This window comes from Gasterosteus aculeatus, chromosome 17 (genome assembly GCF_964276395.1).
Source record: "Gasterosteus aculeatus chromosome 17, fGasAcu3.hap1.1, whole genome shotgun sequence".
NCBI classification, from domain to species: Eukaryota; Metazoa; Chordata; class Actinopteri; order Perciformes; family Gasterosteidae; genus Gasterosteus; species Gasterosteus aculeatus.
In genome coordinates this window covers 17,640,728-17,663,014 of record NC_135705.1, presented here as the reverse complement: position 1 = coordinate 17,663,014, position 22,287 = coordinate 17,640,728, and the positions used below count along the sequence as shown (strand labels likewise).

At 42.4% G+C, this 22,287-nt stretch overlaps 1 protein-coding gene across 3 annotated transcripts; it reads right to left on the bottom strand.

Annotated features, from left to right (window-relative positions):
• Positions 1-560: 560 nt before the first annotated feature.
• On the bottom strand, positions 561-21,843 carry LOC120835508 (guanine nucleotide-binding protein G(i) subunit alpha-2). 3 transcript variants are annotated; one of them, XM_040204525.2, is made up of 9 exons: positions 21,098-21,843; positions 8,807-8,849; positions 7,558-7,699; positions 5,445-5,605; positions 4,138-4,266; positions 2,982-3,111; positions 2,437-2,590; positions 2,118-2,310; positions 561-1,619 (listed from the first exon to the last, which is right to left on the bottom strand). In XM_040204525.2, exons 1-8 carry the CDS (start codon positions 21,213-21,215, stop codon positions 2,120-2,122), a joined length of 1,068 nt encoding a protein of 355 aa, XP_040060459.1. In that variant the 5' UTR covers positions 21,216-21,843; the 3' UTR covers positions 561-1,619; positions 2,118-2,119. The 3 variants fall into 3 exon arrangements, with proteins under 3 accessions (XP_040060459.1, XP_077947774.1, XP_077947775.1); XM_078091648.1 differs by lacking the exon at positions 21,098-21,843 and adding an exon at positions 11,940-12,027; XM_078091649.1 differs by lacking the exon at positions 21,098-21,843 and adding an exon at positions 11,754-11,900.
• Positions 21,844-22,287: the final 444 nt, after the last annotated feature.

Sequence of the window (22,287 nt, the reverse complement as noted above, 5' to 3'; positions counted from 1 at the left end):
TGGATATAAAGACCACTTTCTTTAAATGAAAATCTATAGAACATTTTTGAGACGGTTTTCATTTACTAAACCATTCATACAGATGTTAGACATTTCAAACCAGGGACTACGATAATATTAAATACTTAAGTTTTTTTTGTACCACTGATTCATTTTAGTTTTACACGGCTGTGAATTAAATGTTTTTGTCAAAAAATAACCAAGAAACGTCATGACCATGAAGCATCTGTATGGATGGGATTTGTTTCGGCTTACATGCTGCCCCCTGGTGGACCTCTGTAGACACGACGTCTCGTTAAAAAAAAAAACGAGCTGGCGTTTAATACAAACACTGTTGTATTAAACGCCACTGTTGTTGTGTTCTCATTTCACTGGTAGAAGACTTTTCATGACTGCGCAGTCTCACCCGTTGACGCCTCATTGTAACCGTTTTGTAAGTTAGACTGCTCAGAAAGCACCGATACAAAACCTTATTTTTGATTTTGGTGCAAACACAGCGGATCAAAATTTACGTTTTGTGCATTTTCCTTTTATACATCACACGGTAGAATGAAACAACATGTGAGTAAACTTTTATTTACATGTAACAAGTGAATTACAATTACTTTAAGATTAGTGACAGACTCTCGTCCATTTGTCTGTGCTTTAATGCATCTTATATAATTAGTCATGTGAACCAAAGTGGAGTATAAATAGCCCTACTTCACACTATGGAGATAGCATGTCTCTAAAGAACAAGTGTAAACCGATATCAAGGCACGAACATATGTAAGAAGACGGAACAAATACAACAGAACAATGCAGGTTAGAAACAGACCTACACATGTGGCAGATTGCTTATAAGTGACAAGCGTTTCCATATTCTTTCTTTAAAAGGAGTTACTTGGGGAATGTTATTCAGTTTGTGGAGGGCACAGGCGGATATATGGACAGCCATGCAAGACAATGCACTATAATACAACTCTGAATGGCGATTCTGTGTAAACATTGTTCCAAAAAAACAAATCCCATTTTTCATTATCATTCTTATCTTCTAAAAAAAAAAAGCTCTCTCGAGTTAAAAGGTTCATAAAATGAAATATTAGTCAATGAAGATTATATTGAATTTTGTAAAAAGTTGCGTTTTGTACCTTAACTTCCTAATAAAACGGCAATTGTGCAAAGTAAAAAAAAAAAAAAGGTAGTGATAAATATAGTGTAAAGGTGGTTCTCAAACTGCTCTTGAAGACTTTTGAAAGGAGAAAAAATAATTTCTATTTTTCTGTATTTGTATTTGCCATGATGCAATATAAGAAAATGGCTTGTCAAAATAACTTTTTTTCCTCTTGGATAATACAATTTAAGTTACAGATCTAATTTAAAACTAGTAAAGGGTCCTTGGTCAAATGTATATTTACAGGCACAGGTATGAAAACACCTAGACCAGTAAGAAATTAATGTATATAAAAAAAGACAGATGAACCCAACTGATGTGATGGTAACAAACCAGTGATTGTTGAATTTCCTTAAAATGTTTCCCCTTAAGGAATCAATCCTGTCGTGGTTTTCAGTATGAAAAGCAGTTATCGTCACATGGCTGTTGCGGTCTCTCATGCAGTGCGTGTGCATCAGGCATTGCCCTGCATGAACAGAAAAACAACAAAAAGAACCATTACACAAATAAACATTCAAATAATTAAAGAGCTTTTATTTGTATATTTAGATATATACGAATTTATCCGGTTTTGGATTGAAATGTCACGTTCCATTCTTGGTCCTGCCCAGACACATTTATTCATACGGCAAACATTTATAAAATCTCCTATTTGAAACCAGCACAACTCCAGTCAGCTACTTTTTTTCTGAAAAACACAAAGTTGTGCTTCAGCACCAAATGATTACGTGCACACAGCGTTTCTTAGTTGTTCCCCTTCCAACAAACAATAACATTTATTCATTTCAATACCTTAAAAGTTACTAAAAGTGACTCATTTATTGCTGTTCGGAGGCCAATTGTCTGATTACATTAGGACTGCAACTACCAATCACATCAATTATTGATTAATTTAGCTGTTTTCTTCATGATAGATTGATATTTTGTTGTTGTTTATTGTACTGATTGCGTCCTCCTGTCCTACCTTCAAAAAAGACCACAGTCTTTTAGGTTGTTCTTAATAATGACGTCAGTGACGGCGTCAAAGACAAACTGCACGTTCTTGGTGTCGGTGGCGCAGGTGAAGTGGGTGTAGATCTCCTTTGTGTCCTTTTTCTTGTTTAGGTCCTCAAACTTGGTCTGAATGTAACTCGCTGCTTCATCAAACTTGTTGGCTCCTAGAAGGACAAGAAGTGCTTTGTTATTAAGATGACAGAGTGCTTTTTCCTATTGTGGGCAATTGGCAGCGAGTCAATAACATATCCGTGGTTACACCGAAGATGTTGGACAGAAGCACTGTAAACCTGTGTATTCCGGAAAGCAGATGGTGAGGGGGCTGCGAGTGATCTTCTCCTCAAAGAGGTCCTTCTTGTTGAGGAAGAGGATGATGGAGGTCTCAGTGAACCACTTGTTGTTACAGATGGAGTCAAACAGCTTCATGCTCTCGTGCATTCGGTTCTGAAGTGGAGAAAAGTCAGGATTGGCTGCAGCACAACAAGGCATCCGAGCCGCCACCAGGGGACAATGTGGTTTAACATTTTACATGTGAGAAATAAACATTGCAGAGCATCTTTCAGGCAGGTTTCTACTGGGGATGTGCTGTAAATTCATTAGCAATTAGATTGAAATAGGTCAAGTAACTTAATTGTGCTTTTATTAAATGATTACACTCCATTAGTTAATCTGTAAATGAATCACCTGAAGCTCACCAGCATTGGGTGATTTTAAACGCCACAAAACACTTTGCACTCAACTTCATCACATAAGCAAAATAGCAGATTTATGAAGGTAGAAAACTTTTGTTTGTGAAAATAAACATGTGCTAGATGGTTGTTTTTTCCCCACTTACCATCTCCTCATCTTCAGCCAGTACCAGGTCGTACGCACTCAGCGCAACACAAAATATAATGGCTGTAACTCCTTCAAAACAGTGGATCCACTTCTTCCTCTCCGAGCGTTGCCCTCCGACATCAAACATTCTGCATAGGGGGCGAAGTGGAGGAGACGTGTTGTGTGTGCGGGGGAAGGAGGTCACAGTGGAAGACATCAAGGTGAGGTGGATAAGGAAAGGGGTATTGAAGAGGATTGTTGAAGAGGGGAGGGAATAGAAAGTTAGAGAGACTCTATGGTCCCGGATGTACCAGCTGTGATGAGGAGGTAGAGACTTCAAACACATATAATAAAAAAAAAAAAACTGTAGACTCCAAGCAAAGCACAAGCTGAGAACTGATTAACGTGCAAAGGCTTCTATAGCGTAATGAAAGAGACGGCCGTTTGCAGTGTTTAGTTTCGCAGACGCACAAAAAGAAATATCTAATGAAGTAATTGTGAAAAGGCTTTCTTTCGATGAAACTTATTATGGCAACAAGAATGAATAATGAAATTGTGACTTTCTTGTTATTGATTGCCTCCATGCATTATTCAGGCCAAATATTGACGCTGCCACGGAAGGTAAATATCAGAGTTTATCAATAAACAGGTCACACCAGAAGTATGCGGCAGCTTTTTTTTTTTTTATAATCCAGATATGTTTAGCTGCGTTTCAAAGTGTTTGGTATTTTACAACTGGGATCTTTGCGCTTTAGTCAGTTTGTCAAACGCACACTAAGCCAGACTTGGATCCGCTGTATAGGTCCCGTTATTATAAATATTGAAACAGTTACCGTATCTCCAGCACATCCTGTATCAAGATATCTATCCATACATCCATTATCATCCCACACACAAGAGTGCTCAGGAACATGTTTTATGTAAGACCTGAAGTGCTGTAACATGGGGCAACGTTTGCACTACAGAGGCTTCGTTTCAATGAGCGAGAGACGGATCTCACATGTTCACTCAGCCTTCTGGTCAATCACAGTAATTATCAAGCAATCTGCTTGGAGCAGCTGTGGAGGAGGCTGTGTGATGTCATGTACATGTCATTTAAGAGTATGTTTCTTTTTCTTTTTCCTCAATACATCTAAAGTGCATTGACATTGGGCATTGAGTCTTCATGGCCTTACTTGAAGTGCAGTTCCTTGAAAGTGAAGTGAGTCTCCACGATGCCGGTGGTCTTCACCCGAGTTCGCAGCACATCTTGCTGGGAAGGGATGTAATCTGCTTTAGCGATCCTCTCCAGGTCATTCAAGTAACTGGGAGAGACGGAGAGAGATGATGCTAGTGTTTTTTTGATAGACAGAAAACCCAAACCATAGTCCACTCTTTACTTAACTGCCTTAAACTGAACTCTACAATAGAAGTTGAGTGAGTGGTGTTCTGCTGCATGCAAGAATAAACTGTTGGACCGCTTATTCTTTTATATGGTTAACTTAAAGGATAAGTAACAAGTTACTTGGATGGGTTTAAAATATTTGTCTTTTCTTAAATCATTAAGCCTCAACATTTACATCTCTGGATTTGCCTCTTCAAAGATAATGCAGCACCAGAAAGAGCCCCAATTCAAGTTTTATACAACACAGAGATCCAAGTTAAATGACTCTTGAAAGCAAAAGACAGTAAGAGGTATCCTTTTGTTAAGTCTCCATTCACAACATTTTGTTTTGTGACGGACTGGTAGTCAGTAGGGGAGTGTGGAAGCATCTTCCGCACGATGAACACAACCTGCTCCACTCACACAAGCATGGCCTCATCATCAGAGGCCATCTGGGAGCTTCGGTAGCCCAGACAACCCTCACTTCACAGACAGTAAGAGAGATGATGTAGATATGGATTTATAAAAAAAAAATTCTAAAGAAACCCTTTGGTTCTCTTTTATTAGGTTGCACTATGAAACCATCAAACTTGGAGAGGTAGAAATAATCAGTAAATCTTTCCGGTGTCTGTAGCAGTGAATGTGAGAGCATCTGAGAGGAAATCTGACAAACCCTGACAGCAGGAGTATTAAACAGCCACATGAACGACAGTGAGCCGTTTATACTTCTTTTTTTATATCTATATATATCTATATATATATATATATATATATATATCTATATATATCTATATATATCTATATATATATATATATATATATATATCTATATATATATATATATCTCCGACAAAGATGTATGCAGGAAGAAAAAAGGAGCACATTTGCCTGTTAGCTGACCACACTTATTTATAAAAAAGGTAAAACAGTGTGTACACATGATATGCAGGGGAAACGTTAATAATAGTGTGAATGTTAAAAAACTGATACAAAAACAGTGATCGATCGAAGGAGGTCTGCATATTGATATGTTGAAGTTATTTTAGAAAAGAGCATTAACTTGTATTTGGCCCCAAAGTGGCGTGACAGTACAAAATGCAAATACAACGTCAGACTCACTACGCTGCAGAGTCGTTGAGTTGGTATTCTCGTGACCGTGCAAAGCAACCCTGTATGCCGCTGTCCCCCCACAGCCGCCTCATCACGTTGGACAGATCGTCGGGAAAGATTCCCTGCTCCTCAGCAGCTGCAGACAGGGCGAAGAGCTGCTGGGCATCGTCCTGCGCGGGGGGGGGGGGGAGACGAGGTGACAAGAGCGGGCGGTTACAACGTATCCTGGGGCATCACTGCCAGGCAATACGAGGAAACAGCAAATGTGTACTATGCACATAGACAATTAACAGAATAAGATCTGATCTATAGCAGTGCAAATTGGTTAGGCTAGACGTAATAAATTGGACATTGACAAAGCAAATAAAAAAGGAAGATTCATAACCATTTATATTTAAAAAGCACGCTGAATATATAATGTGTGGTCATGGAACACTGAACTACAACCAAGGCTTATGAAAGCAGTAGCAAAATAGGTTGCTGATGATATCCTTGAAACCGTCACGCCACTGTGGGCTGAGCAAAGATATATTGGTCTGACTCGAGGTAACAGCATGCAAGGCAGATAGAACATGCTTTGAATTTCCTGCTTTTTGCCTCCATCTGTTGGCTTGAAATTAAAAATGGACTCAGACCTTTTTTTATGTGATAAAATACAAAAAGCAATAATAGATCACTGACTCAGGTGTTCGGTCGGTTTCTCACGGCAGGACGTTTCCCTAAATATGTACATAGTAGTAATTATTAATATTAATTCACAATTTTGACTGTGTAATGATTTTGATCCAAACCTGCTTCCCAGTCAGTCACTGAACACACTGAACCGAGAGCAGTCGGTTACAGATGTTTATTCACCTTTTCAAATTTCTCAAAATCTCCACCTACTACAAATTCAACGGTTTGAAATAGAAAAATTCTCCTTGATGTTTAATAAAGGGTTTTTTTTCTCAAGCTGCATTTTGTTTGCTCTTTTTTAATGAGTTCTTCCTCCCTCAGCCAAACTAAACAGCCATTGTGTGCTTAATGAGTGCACGTCGAGGTTTTGTTTACATTTGTTTTCGTGTGCACTCATGAACAATCTGTGTGCGATTGTCAATGTGTACTTCTACAGTGGTGACATGTGCAAGCATAGAGAGGCCATCACACTAATTGCCATGTGTGGGAGTCTGGAAGGGTGTCGTCACATATGCAACGCCATGTGACAGATCTGTCAGATGGCAGGAAAAAAAAGAAAGAAATGCTCTAATGACCACGGCAGCGTCCTGGATCCATTTATTGCAGCTCCAGTTACAGCACAGATGAGCTGGCTTCACTGCAAAGTCACAGCGGCACACTCTGCTCTGCAGGAATGAGTGGTTAGACCTCACCGGCAGCTTGCTCACAGGTCGACACAGAGTGCGTTTCCGTGCATTTCAGTGTACTCCACTCTGGGTGCTTGATTTTAAACAGTTACACAAAAGGCGGGCAGATTGTATCAGTGGCTAACGAACTCCATGATCTGGTTGAAAAACCTTTGCTGACTTTTCAAACAGTCATTTCACAACAACAACCCTGGTAAAGTTTTTAAGACGCACTTAATGGGTACGTAGATTTTCTTCATACGGAATTTCAGTTGCCTTAAAAACAAGGAATTAATTTGAGTCGTTGCTGAGGCTGCAGAGAGAACCTGGCAAACTAGATGTGCCGTTAAAATGTGTGGTGCCAGCAAAAACATCTAATCCCCAAATCAGCCCTCAGTGCCTCCGCTGACACTTATTTTTCTAGCTAAAAAGAATCCATCATGATCAGATGAATGTAGGGAATCCTGCGATGAAACATTTGGCCTGGAACATCTTACTCCTGTCAATAACATGGATATTGGAGTTGAGTGTCATCGAGTAAGAATAGCAGAGAGCGGGGAAAGGGACACAGGGTGTTAGTGGAAAGAACGGCACACCCATGAAAACAGGCTGTGTGTTGTTAGGAGATCCTGATCTGTACAAGGTTAGTGAAGCAGATTCTGCATTCTCACACAATGCAGATTGTCCTTTTCGGCCAGTCAGCTTTCTGCTCCTACCCTTATAAAAGATATGCAGAAATAATAAAAAATAGGTTCACTTTTTATTATACGTATGCGTCTTACCAATCTTGCAGGGCTGCTGTAGTCGATCTTGAGAGTGGCCATGGCTTTAACGATGGCCATAATAGACTGGATGGTATTACTGAAAACCACTGCTCGGTACTGCTTGCACTCATCTTCTGAGTAGCCATCTTCATGGATGATCCTGAGAGTGAAAAAACAAAAACACATGCAACATTTAATAAAGTGCACGTTAAACCGCGTGGTCACGGTTTTGTTCAAGACAATCCAGTTTCTGATTGTAAACACTGGTGTAATCGTTATCGAGTCGTTGCTTGGAGCAGCCGCAGGCAGACATGTAGACATTTGATCCATTCCTAATTGCAAGAATGCTTAAGCTGAACATAGAAAAACATACCGTCATGAATCAAGAAATGCATGAACAGCCACAGCATTTTGATGCTGACAAGAGGCTTTTTCTCAATTATCAGCATGCTGTGTAGGACGATGCAGAGCAGCACCGTTCCCACACGGTAAAGCGAATTCAACTGCGCAGTGTCGATGCAAAATGTTTGTGAGGGAACTAAAGTGTCTGTGCAACGCATCATGAGATGCAGCCATCCAGCCGTCATCGGGCTACATCAATAATTCTGTAGTAAGACTCACTGCAGCTTTTGTGCTATAGCAAATGACTATGGACGGTTCGGTTGACACAGGTTACATCGATGTGTGATATTGGCTAACAGGTCAGTGTTTCTGTATTTGCAGGCTGATTTCTCTGTATGCCTGTGTGCGTTAGCGGCCCCGTGGCTTCAAAAAGCGACAGGCTGCTTGCTCCAAGCTTATAAAAAATGTATTTAATACCGTGCTAGCCAAGAGGAATGTGAATTATTAAGCAATTTAGGGTCCTCTGTGTGCATGTCTGTGTGTGTGTGTGTTGGTATAAATGTGTATCTGTGTGCGTGTTCTGGTGCACAGACATTACAAGGTCCTCTGTATTGATAAATTCATCATACGATTATTGTGCTGTGACAAGAAAAAGACCGCAACAAACGAGAGGCAAGGCTGGAGAAAGTCCTGTTCACTGTATGTAAAATTAGGTTGTCTTGTCAGTGTCTAGGCCGAATGCAGAGGATACGATTAGTTAGGTACCCAGGGAGCAGAGACTCATCAGGTGTACGCTTTGTGCTGTATTGTGTGAGACACACAATGGTTCCATCACTCTCGTCGGTATTCACAATGGAAACACTTCCATCTCTGGGTTTATCGGGAGGCCTAAATAGAAAGATAAAAGATTGCTTTTGTAACTTACTTCATCTGCTTAACGATCGTGCTCTTCCCGGATTCTCCAGCACCTGGTGGAACATTAAAAGATTTCTATTACAAAGAAGCACCTTTGGCCGGTTGCTGTGGTCTTCTCCCGTTGAACTTTGGCTTCAGCCGTTTCTGCTTTACGAACATCAGTGCGACAGTTCTGACAAGCCACTAACTTTGCATCTTATCCGCTGTGTGTACAGATCTCCATAATAAATTACCCAGTTTAATTCAACAGAGATGGTTAATAAAAAATAGAAGTTTTTTTTCAGAAAACAGAAAAATCATAGAATTACATATTGATATGACGAAGACCTAAAGGGCCAAGGGAAGTCCAAGTTCTGTGAACCGAAAATAAAATAAAAGAGTCATGAAGATGAAAAATGAATTAGACGGTCAAGAAAAATTTGTTGTACCAGGTTGCAGAGAAGCAAAGTACAAAAACTGTTTGGATTTTTTGTGAATAAACCTAATAAACAATCACAAGTAATAAACAATTGTTAAAATGAATAAACCAGACTTTTTGACACGTCTCTCTTGCTTTTAAGACCACACCACCCTTCGCTGTCCTTTGACACCAGCTGACAGAGTCCTGCCAACAAACATCAGGGCCGACGCAGCCAGAGGCACCAGCCGGCTGTCAACACTCATCACGCCCACGCAGGGGAAAGGGAGAGGTGGGGAAGCCGCGTCATGTCTGCAGTCTCATGAGCAGACGCTCATTTTTTGACCCAACATACCGGAGTGAATCCTGGAGGTAGAAACTAACTCTTTCTTAAAGAAAATCAAGATTCATCTAACTGGGCGTATGTTTCTATTCATTAACCACCCAATTCTGTATCACTGGGCAAGTCTCTAAGACTCAGAGTTTACTTTTCTAACGTGTAATAAATTTACAAAAAGCAAAAAACAGAATCAAATTTATAGGAATTCCTTCAAAAAATATCCTGTTATAGAATAAAAAGGTAGTTTGTGGTATTAGTCTCTATGGATAAACACATGAAAATAAGTCATCCATTAATATTTCATGCTCATGGGGAAAACTTGTGAACTAACTTTTGGTTTTCAGAGCATCAGGTTTCTTTGTTCCAGCAGCCAGAGGGAAGTAAACAGTGGTTGAATTAATCTCCCGGGTGGGATTGGTCATAAATCACGATAAAAATAGACAACATGAATCATCACACTTCACAATATGAATCATCTTGCTTATTCTGTATTACAGTGAAATAGTGGAGTCCAACATTTCTTTTGGGGAACAATTCTATTTGGCAGTCAGATAAATAAAAAAAGCCTCTGCATCTCATTAACACAAAAACTAACATTTTTAATAAGGCTTGTGACCATCATATGTACCGAGTGGACCGAGTAGACTGTTTACGGCACGCCAGCAGCTCCGTGACGCGGTCCTTGGACCACAAGTACAGATTATGTACTTATGGTCTGGTATGTATACAAATGGATGACGAGAAGAGTCATCTTCCCGTCTGTAGATTTTGTATTTTGGAATTCATACCCTACCTCCAGAGCGGAGGTCTGAATGGGATTATAGGTCGCTGTGTGCGCTGCGCTGGCAGGGGGACGTCTTTTTAGAGTCGTTGTAGACGGACCAGAATCACTCTCCTGAAGGAGAAGCCGACGGCTTCTTTACGCCACTATTCATACAGGCTCCTTAATTGGTTTTCAGGTGGCGCCACGGCACGCAGCACTGGGGACGCGATTTAAGGGTAAACATGGATAAACGCACGCAGTACTCTCACACGCCCACTCACATCGCTGGCAGAGAATCTCACGGCAGATGAGGTCAATCACCTGTCCGCTCCGCACATCTACATTTCAGTTGTGAACACGGGCAGTAAATCGGGACCTTGAACATTGACACACACATATTCGAATAGTCTTTAAACTAAAGTTGATATTCGTTTGACCTTTGTGGAAGACATTCCCTGAAGATGAGATTATTCCAGTTAGCAACAATGGGGCAGACGTGCACACCAGAGAAGTTCCCTTCAGGGTTTTCGGACAGAAAACTCCCATAGCAAAGCTACTAAAAGGAAAATATCCTGTTTTTCCATTCAAATGAACCCTTCCTGGCTGAAAGCAGTAAATGAAAACAGATCTGAGGTCACTGCAACTTAAGGAGCAAAGCTTGAGAAGAGAAAAGACTATAATTAAAAGGCAGTTAAGGCCGAGAGTAAGTGTTGACGGTGAAGGTGGACAAGGATGACAAATGAGGCAGATTTGGAGGGGGAGGGTGACGATGCAGAGAAAGCGAGAGTCTGAGGGACAGAGAGAGAGTAAGAGAAAAGGTGGTGGGATGAGGACAAAGACGAACATGTGAATTCATCAATATTCATAAAAGGTTACCCGTCGGGTTTTACATAAATACAGTTCAGCTGGGAGTTCAACAACTATTAGCAAATTGAAAAATGAGATTGCATGAGTAACGTTGAAGTTCACGCTGAAAAGCAGTGAGCAGCAGCAGGCATCACTGGTTTTGCTTTTGCCTTCTGAGTCACTTCAAAAAAAATCCCACACTAAGTACACAATAAAATAAAAATTCTAAAACTCCAATTTGATTTAGTCTGTTCGAGTTGCAACCGTTTGCAAAAGCACAACCCTTCATTATTAAAGACTAACACATAATATTACTATTTGTATTATATTACCACTATCGAATTTATGATAGCAGCATTGTGCAGTGACAATCCCAACAGGTTTTATCTTTGTTTAGCATGTAAAACTCTTGACTTGTCCAAGAAAAGTTAGCCGATTTCTCCCTGATCGTGACAAATGCTACTAGCGTTTAATTCTTCATCTTCTCGAGGGGAAAATCGCAATCGCTGGAATAGTGTAACCAGTTTGAGCCATAAGGGTGGACCAAGTGACCAACGTTAGCCTCCCTATAGCCATAAAATAGATCATCTCAACCACTGGAAGAAACTTACTGCAGCTGAAGGGCAGAAACATCTCACACAGGCAACGTCAGAAATGCATTTCAACATCCTCCTTGGGAGGCCTGTAATCACAAACACGCTTTCACAGCTCTGCCGTGGCCTTTCTTCTGTGACGTGTCACATGTTTCAGCATATGCCGCCTATTGTTTACCCGACCGCCACGAGAGAATGACTCACTGGCTGGGGCACCGTTCCTCCTTCGCTCGCTGTTGGCGTCACAACTCTTCATCCAACGAGCCCCTACAGCCATTTAGAAAGGTCAACCTCCTCTGGGCGTTGATGACACCGAGCAGGCTACACAAACCACGAAGCGGTGGCTATTTAAAGCCCCGTCACAAGGTTTGCTGAGGGAGTGGACTGACGCGAGTGAATACATTTGCAGGTAGTTTTCCTCCTGAGCCATAATCAAGTGTATCTATAGACACCTGCTGTAGAAAAGAAAACCTTCTGCTCTTATGACGGGTCGCGTTCAATGAATTAGTGTGAACATTGTGATTCCCCATCGTCATAGTTGAGCAGGATGTGCAGCTCCTCGATTGTCAATCGATACATCAATAAGGTCTATGTGACGTGAAAGGTGACACAAAAATGAGAAATTTCAAACACACTAGCATCTAAGGAGGCCGTTCACTGGTTTGGGAGCATGTCGCTCGCAGCTTTTGATGGCTCACAACATTGTGACTGCTGAGCAGAGAAGATTGCCGACAGTGCCGAACCTGTGAGGGGGGGGGGTGGAGACGCAGTGTGGGTGCTACGTTTTCTTGGCGAGGCTGTAACTACCATGTGAGAGCGGAGCAGGGGGGTGGGGGGCGCGACGCGCACAACACACAATACACAGCATGGCCTGTAGAACGAGCAGCGTCGAGGCCCCGGCGCTCGGGGCGGTTGCTGCAGTCGGGTTCAACGCAGAGGCTTATTTTCACCGCGCTCTGTGCGTGTGACAACAATAGATGATTTACATACATCAATTATTCAGGTGACACTTAGCAGAGCATTTACTTTACTAGTTGATTAGGTTCAGCCTCTGCGTCGGTCTGTGTAGGTGGATTAAGCTTTGATTCTCTCTGCGCGTGTGAGAGAGTAAGACACTTATGTGTGACGGAGGCTTGGTTCTAGTCCATTGCCTTTTCTCAGCAGACTTAATATTCCACATTTTCAGGGGACAAGGACTTAAATGAGCTGACTGTATCACTGCATGCTAGTGGGGTCTATGAACTAACGGCGATAGCGCCGGTGTTTCAGGCAGGCAGCCGGCTCCCTCCCACTACAAAACCACACAAGCCCTTTTCCAAAGCGAGGTGGGAAACGATGGAGGAATTCTTTCGTCGCTGAATTCAGTACAATATGTTTTTTTCGCCTTGAGTGAGTGGAAAAGTAGGTCATCAGCGTCACGGGCTGCAGCGGAGCTTCACCGCCTTCGCTCTGCAGACCAGGGAGCTTCACAGCCAACGTTAACCGCGTTTAATCCCGTTTCACGTACCCATTTACGTACCCCCGAAATATCCCCCAGTTAAAAGGGCATCTTAAAAGCTACTGCAACACATGAAGCAGAAAACGGTGTCGTAGTTTAACAGATTGCGGCATTTAAAAGGACGTTTGCTGACAATCTTGTTAAAACAACAAAAAGCATCAGGGACAAAGAACAGAGGGACGAGGGAGACAATCATGAGCAGCTGTAATGTGACATTCAAATATGGAAACCAATCACTACTGCCTGGGGAAGAACAGATTATATATAGATTACAGTAGAGGAACACTTCATTAGGTCCATCAATATGAGAACGGGCACCTTGTTTCAGTCCTTTTTGTGGATAATCCAGGTACCCATTTTAAAACTCCAATAACAGTCTGTTATAAACCAGCTGACACAGTGAAAATAGTGTTGACACTGTCCTTGGTCCTGAAGAGAATCCCTCAGTCAGTCATTCGAATTACATTTAAAACAACAAAAAATACTCATGTCGACAACCATTTCCTCTCACAACTCTTTGGAGAAAGGATTTTTCTCCAAAAAAAGACCACTGTTTGTGATGGTTGTTTGAGGTATCAGTAAATTACAAAAGAACACCAGCCCCTTGGACTATAATAATATAACAACAAAATTGATATTTACACAGACTTGAGATTGAGAATTAAGATCCAATGCTTATTTTTGTGTCTCCATCTTTGACTGACTGAATGCTCAATATAAAGAAGAATCTATTGACACAAAAGGCAAAGTCTGCATGTGAAGATACACATTTCATCAAACTGACATACAAGCCGGCTTCATAAACGCTGGCAGTCATGCAACGGTGTCCAAAGGACTTTTATACCAAATCAATTTGTCAGTTTAACCTTAAACTGAGACTGCATAATCACGCAGCCTCCCACATGCTCGTATTCTGGTCCAAGCCTGCATAAAATTACAGCCGAGGGGAATGAAATCCACAACTTCCTACCCTGTTAAATGGAATGTGATTCTTCACATATTCAACGATCACAGTTGGCGTTTGCCCGACGGTTATATTACTTACACACTCCCACTTCCCTATGTTCTTACATACCGTCGAGGCATCATACATGCTCAGAAAAAATGGGATCATGGGCCACTTCCACTCGGATAACATAAGATGCAAAATCGGGTCAGTGAGAATCACTGTGGGATTTCTCATCTGTGTCTCTGCTTTGAAATCACTTCTGTAAAAGACCTCTGATGATCTCTTCATGTTGTCCACTCACAAAGTCGACAGACACGACTGAAATGCAATGACCTCTACATTCATCTGGAGAGCTGGACTGCATGTGGATCAAATCTCATCTGATTTGCATCTAGCGATACTAGATGAACTGGATTCTTGAGTTCTTGAGACTTAACTCAAAGCGAAACGAGAACAAGTCAATGACCTCCCGCACTTAAACTTAAAAAAACGTAACAGAAATGTATTACATCAAAGACATTTACTCAACTCATGTGATAATCTTATTAAATAGTACATATCCATACATCTGCAGTAATTCACACTCATGTTATTACAATCCATGCATTCACAACAATAGTCTCCCTCTCTCCCTCTCTCAGCAAGCTTAAACTCTGTTTTACTCTCTTCCATTTGATTTATAATTTAGCAACATGCTTTGCAGATCATGGAGAAATGGCATCATGTCAACTCTTTTTGCTCCATGTTTACTGGCCGTAACCGGTTTGAATTTGACATTTTTTACTGTATGAAATGCCACCAATAAGCTGGTGTGTTGCAGTGAACACTGCAAACAGCAGGCGAGAGTGGCGACCGAGTAGGGAGGGTTCGGCTGAAAAGGAACTTGAGGTCGGGCGCTACGCTGCCGCGTTGACGTCGGTCGCCGTGTTAGCGGTGAGCTGTGGGGCTCACGTGCACAAACATGCACTTAAAGCATGCGGCGCTGAGTAAACAAAGCACAGAGGTCCATGTTCGAACTCACGCAAAGGGGGGCGGACTTTATTCTCTGCTCAGGTAGATGCTCCTCTACACATTTACATTGAAATAAGCAGGTTACACTGTTCAGTCCCTACTTTTCGCCCTCTATTGGTCTGCACAAACCGCTAAATAGTCAATATAAATACACAAGGTCAATTGATTGTGAATATAAAATAATTGCAGCCTTAAAGTAGAGATGGAATCAGCCGTGAACAAACCTTGAGGGTTTCTATAGATTCATTTGACACTCAAACTCAAATTGTAGTCACTTGGAAGACTGATGGCTTTTCTTTTCAAAGTAATGCAGGAAAACTAATAACACTACTCCTAAAATCTTCATTTAGAGCAGTTTTGACAAAAAAGCATCATTGAAAATCATCCGTTTTCTGTGTCAGCTGTGATGTCCAAAAAACAGGTCCAAACAAGCAGTAATGAATGACTTGTTCTACATTCTAATGTTTACACTGAAACCATTTCAGCGCTTGCCGTTTTTGCAGAATGAAGAACAAAAAAAAAAAAGGTATCATTCAGTAGGATTGTAACCATGGCGACCAGGCAGAGGGATGAAGACTGTCTCGTCTTTGTGGTTCCAAAATTCGATGTGCTCAATATTACGACACTTCTCCCGTCTGAGGACTTTGAGCGCAAATGCACACGGTTACAAAACTCTTTAGGAAACCTGGATTTTACTATATGGCGATTGAATTAAGTCTCAACATTAACATTTGTTGTGTGAACCGATTGCCTTTAACAAAACCCCAGTGCCTCTATAGCTTACGATCACTTCCCTCCGTGTTTCTGTAGCTGGCCGGGAGGGGCGCGGCGTTGGCTGTGTAATTCCTGCATTTACATGAGTCACGTCCTCTGACGGCTTGCGTCTCCCATTTGTGTCGTAATCCTGGAGACTCATGTACACAGCAGACTCCGATCATCGGCCGACGTGGGACCCGTTAACCTCCCTGTGTTCAAATCCGGAGCTTTGTTGTTCTGCCACTCGAGGCTTTTTGAAAGTTTGCCTGCTTACACACTTTAATTGGGGCAACTGCGGCTCAGTGGCAGAGGTTTGTCCTTCAATCAGTGGATTGGCGGTTCCCACATGTGTACCTGCGGTGTATGAATGGGTATGAAGGATTTTATAGACTGACTTGCAGTAAATAATACGCGTGTAAGTGAAATGTGTGTGTGTGTGTGTGTGGGATCGATAGTTATGACGCGAGTCCACTGGAAGCAGAGTCGATGAGCGACCTCGGATGTTGGCACACGGAGCTTCACCGTGATGCACTCTGGCCAACGGATCATAAATGCCATGCTAATAAATGGACTCAATGTACTTTGCTGCCGAGCAGACACAGCAATCCAGTCTACTGGGTACATTTTTAAAGACTTTCTGCGGCTGGCGACGCTCGGGATGCAACGCAATTGCTACTTCAAAATTGATAACAAGCAGCGGGTACCGTGGGATCACCACAGCCAAAACATCTGTAACATCATCTACACGCAATGCTTCTATTGTCTAAATACACCTTTCATCCACCAATGAAGACATCCAGGGCAGCATTTCTCCCATCATTGAATTGTGGCACGTTCGATTTACCTAATTACGTACACATTTAATTCTGCCTCATCGTGAGAGTCTTTACGGTGTTTTGCTGTAATCTATTGTGCTGGTTTCTCTCCACTCCTCTAATCTCTCTGGTTCACTGACGGGCCGACTGCAGTTAGGGAGATGGCATTCAAACCCTCCCCGCTTTGTTTCAACAATGTTGGCCTGTAAATAAAACCCCATGCAGGCTGAGATCCAACTCAAACGACGTAAGTGTAGACAAGCTGCAGAAAATTAAGTGGAACAACACTAATTCCCAAACACCCACAAAATTGGTTCCATCTGTGTTTTACTGAAGAAGACTGTGTGTGTATCCAAAAAGCCTTTCACCGACAGGGCTTCGAGTCTGCCACTTCTACAGGATCGTTCTATTTTAAACGATATCATGTGGGACTTTGAGGAATGTGTGCCGGATAGATGATGTTTGAGACTCGCCCAGTCTCCCTCTGGACCAAAGTGGCTGGTAGGAAACCACACAGAGCCAAAGGAAATGTGAGCGGACTGAGTGGGATCATTTCGGTTCCATTCAAGGGGTATTGATTGTGATGCTGAATAAATTCAGCTGACCCTTCAAAGTCTTCCAATATCTTTTCCTACTGCAATTATTTACTTGTGCCTTTCTTCCCCCCCCCCAGAGTGAAAGAAAGGAATTTGCAATGGGAAACGTTTTGTTTTGTTGTCTACAGTGCAGCAACCCACAGATAGAAAAATGACTTTAATGATTCCTGTAATTGAAGCAGTTGTTGGAAAATAATTAAATAACAATATCAACTATCATCCAAATAATTATTATATTATCAAGCAAAAGAAGTCTTATCTCCAGTTGCAGGTTCAGGAGACAATTTGAAGACGGCATCTTAGAGTTTGTGATGTACATGGTTGGAGAAATCAATTAATTAAATCACATATATTTAGGCTTTATCCACTAGAGGTAATCTGGACTTGAATTCTGTTCATTGTGTGAATGGAGCCACGATTGTGTTCAATCTATATCCTAATTGAGTGATGGTTGTTTTGTGTGATATCAACTTCCCAAAAATGTAATATTCTTGTCTTTTCTTTGCAACATTTTAAAGAGTGTCCATTTAAATTTGACCTGGGTTATTTTTATTAGTCTGGGCAATTGCATGGATTGACAAATACCTTGTTTAAAGCATTTCCTTATTCTTATTCTCCACCTCTACTATCTACCATATGTACTCTTGTTCTTCATCTTACTCTTTACCCGCTCAGAGAAACAAGCCAGAGGTCACGGTCACACAGTTACATCCAGGACCCCTTACGTCCGCCGCCATGGTGTCAAGTGTAACGGTTGGTGCAGGCAACTGTAACTTCTTGGTACCAATAAGACTTTGCTGCTTGCTGAGGATCTCTCGTACCATCCACCTTTCTGGTTGAGTGGACTGTAAAAGGACAAGGAAGGAAGAGATGAAAGAAGCCCCCTCAAATCATAGATGAGGGGGCTTATAATGGAAATGTGTTTGAAACTTGAAAGATGGGGAAGGATCAAGTTTGCCATCTGCAGCCAATAGGATTGAAAATGGACTCATATTTTGCACGGATGCAGTATGTGTGAGGTGTGATAAATGGGACTATATTACACACGGTTCTCGTCGAAAACATCCATCATAACTTAAAGACTACGAATAACTCCAAATGAACATGGAAAGTTAAAAACCAAAGCATTACTCATAGACTACGGCAAAATGTCACTTCCTGTTTGTACCCACTATATCAAGCAAATTGCACTGCATCTGGACTTGTAGGCACACTTCATCTCATTCAAAGAACCAAAACCACAAACGCACACTGCAGTTGTTACATGTTTTTTCTTTCCAAATAAATTTAGAAATAAAAAGATGTGCCGCGCTTCCCACTTCCTGGTCCGCCGTGAGAGCCAAGCCGCCTCATTAATAAAATCTGCAGATATTCTGAGTAGAGGTCATTCTTCAACGGCACTACCAGAAATAATCTGTATCAGGGGATTTGCCGTGGACTTTGTTCATTTATTTGTTCAAGTCATGTGCAAGTGAATGAAAAACTAAACACATTGCATCCGGGGTGAGGCTGAAGTGATGGTGTGTTCTGCAAGTTCACCGAAGAGAATACCTGCGCATTTAATTGGAAATTGGTGGTATTCAGCAGAGACATGACAGAACGTGCTTAAGTACATTATTTTCGTTTGTGGGTAGTTGGCGTGAAGTTGTCATTTCTGCATGGACAGTTTCACCCGGAGCCCTCGTCTCTGTCAGGAGCAGTGACTCATGTCTGAGAAGCACCATTATTATCACCCTGCCCGAGGTGAGAATTAGAGAAAAGCTGCAGGGGAGGATCATTTATGACTGGAAGGAAGGCTGTTGGAACAAAGCAAAGCCACTTTAAATTTCAGAGTGAAAATGCGGAATATGCAAACAAAGCGCACCTTCAAACGTCAAATGTCTCCGATAACATGACAGTAATTAGTCAAAACCACTCTGCACCTTTTCTGCAAAATAATACTGCAATTTATTGCTTCTTTGTTAGAAAACCATTACTGTGTTTTTGTACCCAAACCAAAATCCTCAAAGTGAGTGATACGTCTGTACGCACCGTCATGAGGAGCACAACCAGTGTTATTGCAGATGCACAACTTGCGTGTTTTACAAGCATTTCTGAAAGACGTTTCAAGCAGAAGTCCCACTGCTCTGCAGACGGTTTCCCCTCCGAAAAGAAAAAAGGGCTTTTTATTATTTTTCACGTCACCTAAAAGCCTGTGTAGTACTCCTCATGACAGCCCGGTTTGATCCCACCAAAGATCTTGTTGCATATAAAAAGACATCCAGGGATAAACATGCTTTGAGAGACTGTAACATTACCGAGGGAAGCTAACTTAATCTAAACTTCACTGGACTGCGGGAGGAAACCAGAAGCAACCCACACAGTTTTCTTTGTACTTTTTCCTGTTGCTGCGGTTTCTTTGGGCTCATGTCAGTCAACCATTGCATGAACTTAAATTGCTCCAAAAGAGCTCATTTAAAAAGATGCATCGTACAAAATTGGCAGCATTTCTACTGCCTCTGGCGCGTGACGTGGCGACCGCTGAGCCCGTGGCACGCAGGTAACTTTGTGAAAAGCGCCGTGTTAGAGGTGTTGCCAGATCAAACAGTGTTTAACTCGAGGGGGGAACCCAAGGGGGTGGGTGCTACGCTGCCATGGCAACGCCGCTCACATGCACGAAGGTGAACTAAAAAGGCCCACGTGGCCGGTCCGTGTCAACAAAAGCAAAGAGAAGCTCCTGCCTGCTTTATCTTAACGTGGCAAAGAATGGTTTGCTGTTCTATTGTTTCATATGAATCCTGCATATTGTACCTTTAAAAAGATGCGTTTCACGTGTGAAGAAGAGCAAATTTATAGAGTGGCTGCAATGAGAAACCATTCAGCGTGAGAATGATCAGTCTACAGCGGACCGAAACGGGCACAATAATACCGGTTAAACTAACAGACGCCTCAGAAAATGAATCAATAGGTTTGCTTCTAAAGAGAGGACACACGGCAGATAGAATGCACACGAGGATAAACGTCATCTCCAATCAGCTTTAGTAGATTTTCTTTAACAGTTTGGTTGAAGGATGATGATCAGTGAGTATGATTACAGCCCAAAACACATGAAAAGTAGCAGCGATGCAGCTCTCAGATGGATCCTTTCCTTCATTAACACCTTATCAATTCCAACCTCAACTCTTTCCCACAGACAGACACACACGTGCTTCAAGTCAGGTGTCAAGTTTAGCAAGAATTTAACACAAAAACAAGATAATAATAAAAAAATACAAACAGCCAAATTGGATAAGCGGTAAAAACAGCATGTGATTGTAAGTGAAAGGTGTTTGTTGTTTTGGCACGAACATAAAACATCAGTGAAATGCCATAGAAGTGACGGGATCGGAGTGTTTCAGCTCTATAATCCATTTAATTACAAAAAGGCGCTTTCCCTCCTGCTGTTGTCACGGGAAACGGGGGGAACTTCAGTACCTTACAGGAAGACACTAGTATCTAAAGGGCCTCCTTTCTGATTCACACAGGCAATTATGAGTCGATTTCGTGGCCCTTGTTGGACTTGGTCAAGTTTAAATTCATCTTCGATTTGAAAGTACAGTTTAATCTTTTCCTTCAAGACTATTTTCACGAAAAGCACAGAATTCACACGCATGGTTTCTCAGTACCAGTTGGTCTTTACATTGGACTTCCTCGATCACAATGTGTCGGCATCGCGGATTCCGTTCAGGTGAATCAATAGAAGCCAGTGTGGCACCTACCCAACAGGAGCAGCTTCACCTCCCGGGCCGCCTTCTCTCCGTCCTCCCGGAGGTTTTTGTCAATGGTCTTGGACCTCTCCGCGGCAGCCTTGTCCTCGGCGCTCACCGTGCAGCCCATGGCTCCAAACGCAGGGGCGCACCGACCGCACGCGGCAAGAAAAAGGCTTTTTCAACGCTGACGGCCTCAGCGCGCCGGAGGAGGAGGAGGAGGAGGAGGAGGAGAAGGAGAGGGCGACGATGAGAACGCAGCTCCGGCTCCGTCCTGTTCAAGTAGGAGATCCAAATGTTTGGGTTTTCCCCGCACCGCTCACAGCCCTCCGTCCCGCAACCATTGACGGGACGCCCCGGCTGTCTGCTCCGCCACACGTTCCTTTGGTCTCGGGGCTGCTGCGGTACTTTTTTTTTATCCCCACAAACACCACCTCCTCCTCCGGTGTTCCGCGGTTCTCCTGCCGGGACTCGGTCGCATCGGTGTCGCTCGCGCAACCTGTCGCCTTAGTTCAATTAAAAACAGGTGCGCGCTTCACAGCGGGGTGGTGTGGAGTGGGCGGGGCGATGGGGGGGGGGGGGGGCGGAGCGATTGGGTGCGGGAGGGGGCGTGGTTTCAGCAGCGTGGCGGCGCGTGGACTGCAGCGGCCGCTGTGCCAGCTTCACTCCTCCGCATCCCACACGGACGAACACGCGCCGCGGACACGGGACCGAGCTGGTCAGAAAACGCGGAAACGCACGACAAGCTGAGAAAATACGGCCGGTTGTGTCTTTGTGTCACGTGTCAATGAGAGAGGCGACCACGTGCTCAAGCTGAACGAGGAGCTGGTGGACAGCGCCGCCATCTGGACTTAAATATTATTTATGTAAAAATTATACCAATTCCCAATTAATATTTCCACTGGTGGAGAAATGTTCTGGAAAGCCTTGACGGAGTTAAAAAATGGTAATAAATCATATGTATTTATGTAACAAGAGGTGCAGATTAAATTGTTTCACAATTTAAAAAAAAGGGGAGAAACCTTCTAAAAACAGTTGATTTTGAAATATGTTGAAAAAGAAGGGTATGAAAATAATTAACGAATTCAAGTAAACAAATACATTGTAAAAAATAGCAAACCAAATGTATTCCATCACCCTAATTAATTCACTTAAATCAAAATACAATGCTGATAAGATACACACAATGCGATGAACTCCCA

Coding starts and splice junctions, on each gene's coding strand:
- LOC120835508 (XM_040204525.2), bottom strand. CDS start 21,215: ATGGGCTGCACGGTGAGCGCCGAGGACAAGGCTGCCGCGGAGAGGTCC. Junction 8,850..21,097: donor GGTGAAGCTGCTCCTGTTGG/GTAGGTGCCACA, acceptor ATGTTCCACCAG/GTGCTGGAGAATCCGGGAAG. Junction 2,311..2,436: donor CTGCTTTCCGGAATACACAG/GTTTACAGTGCT, acceptor TTGTCCTTCTAG/GAGCCAACAAGTTTGATGAA.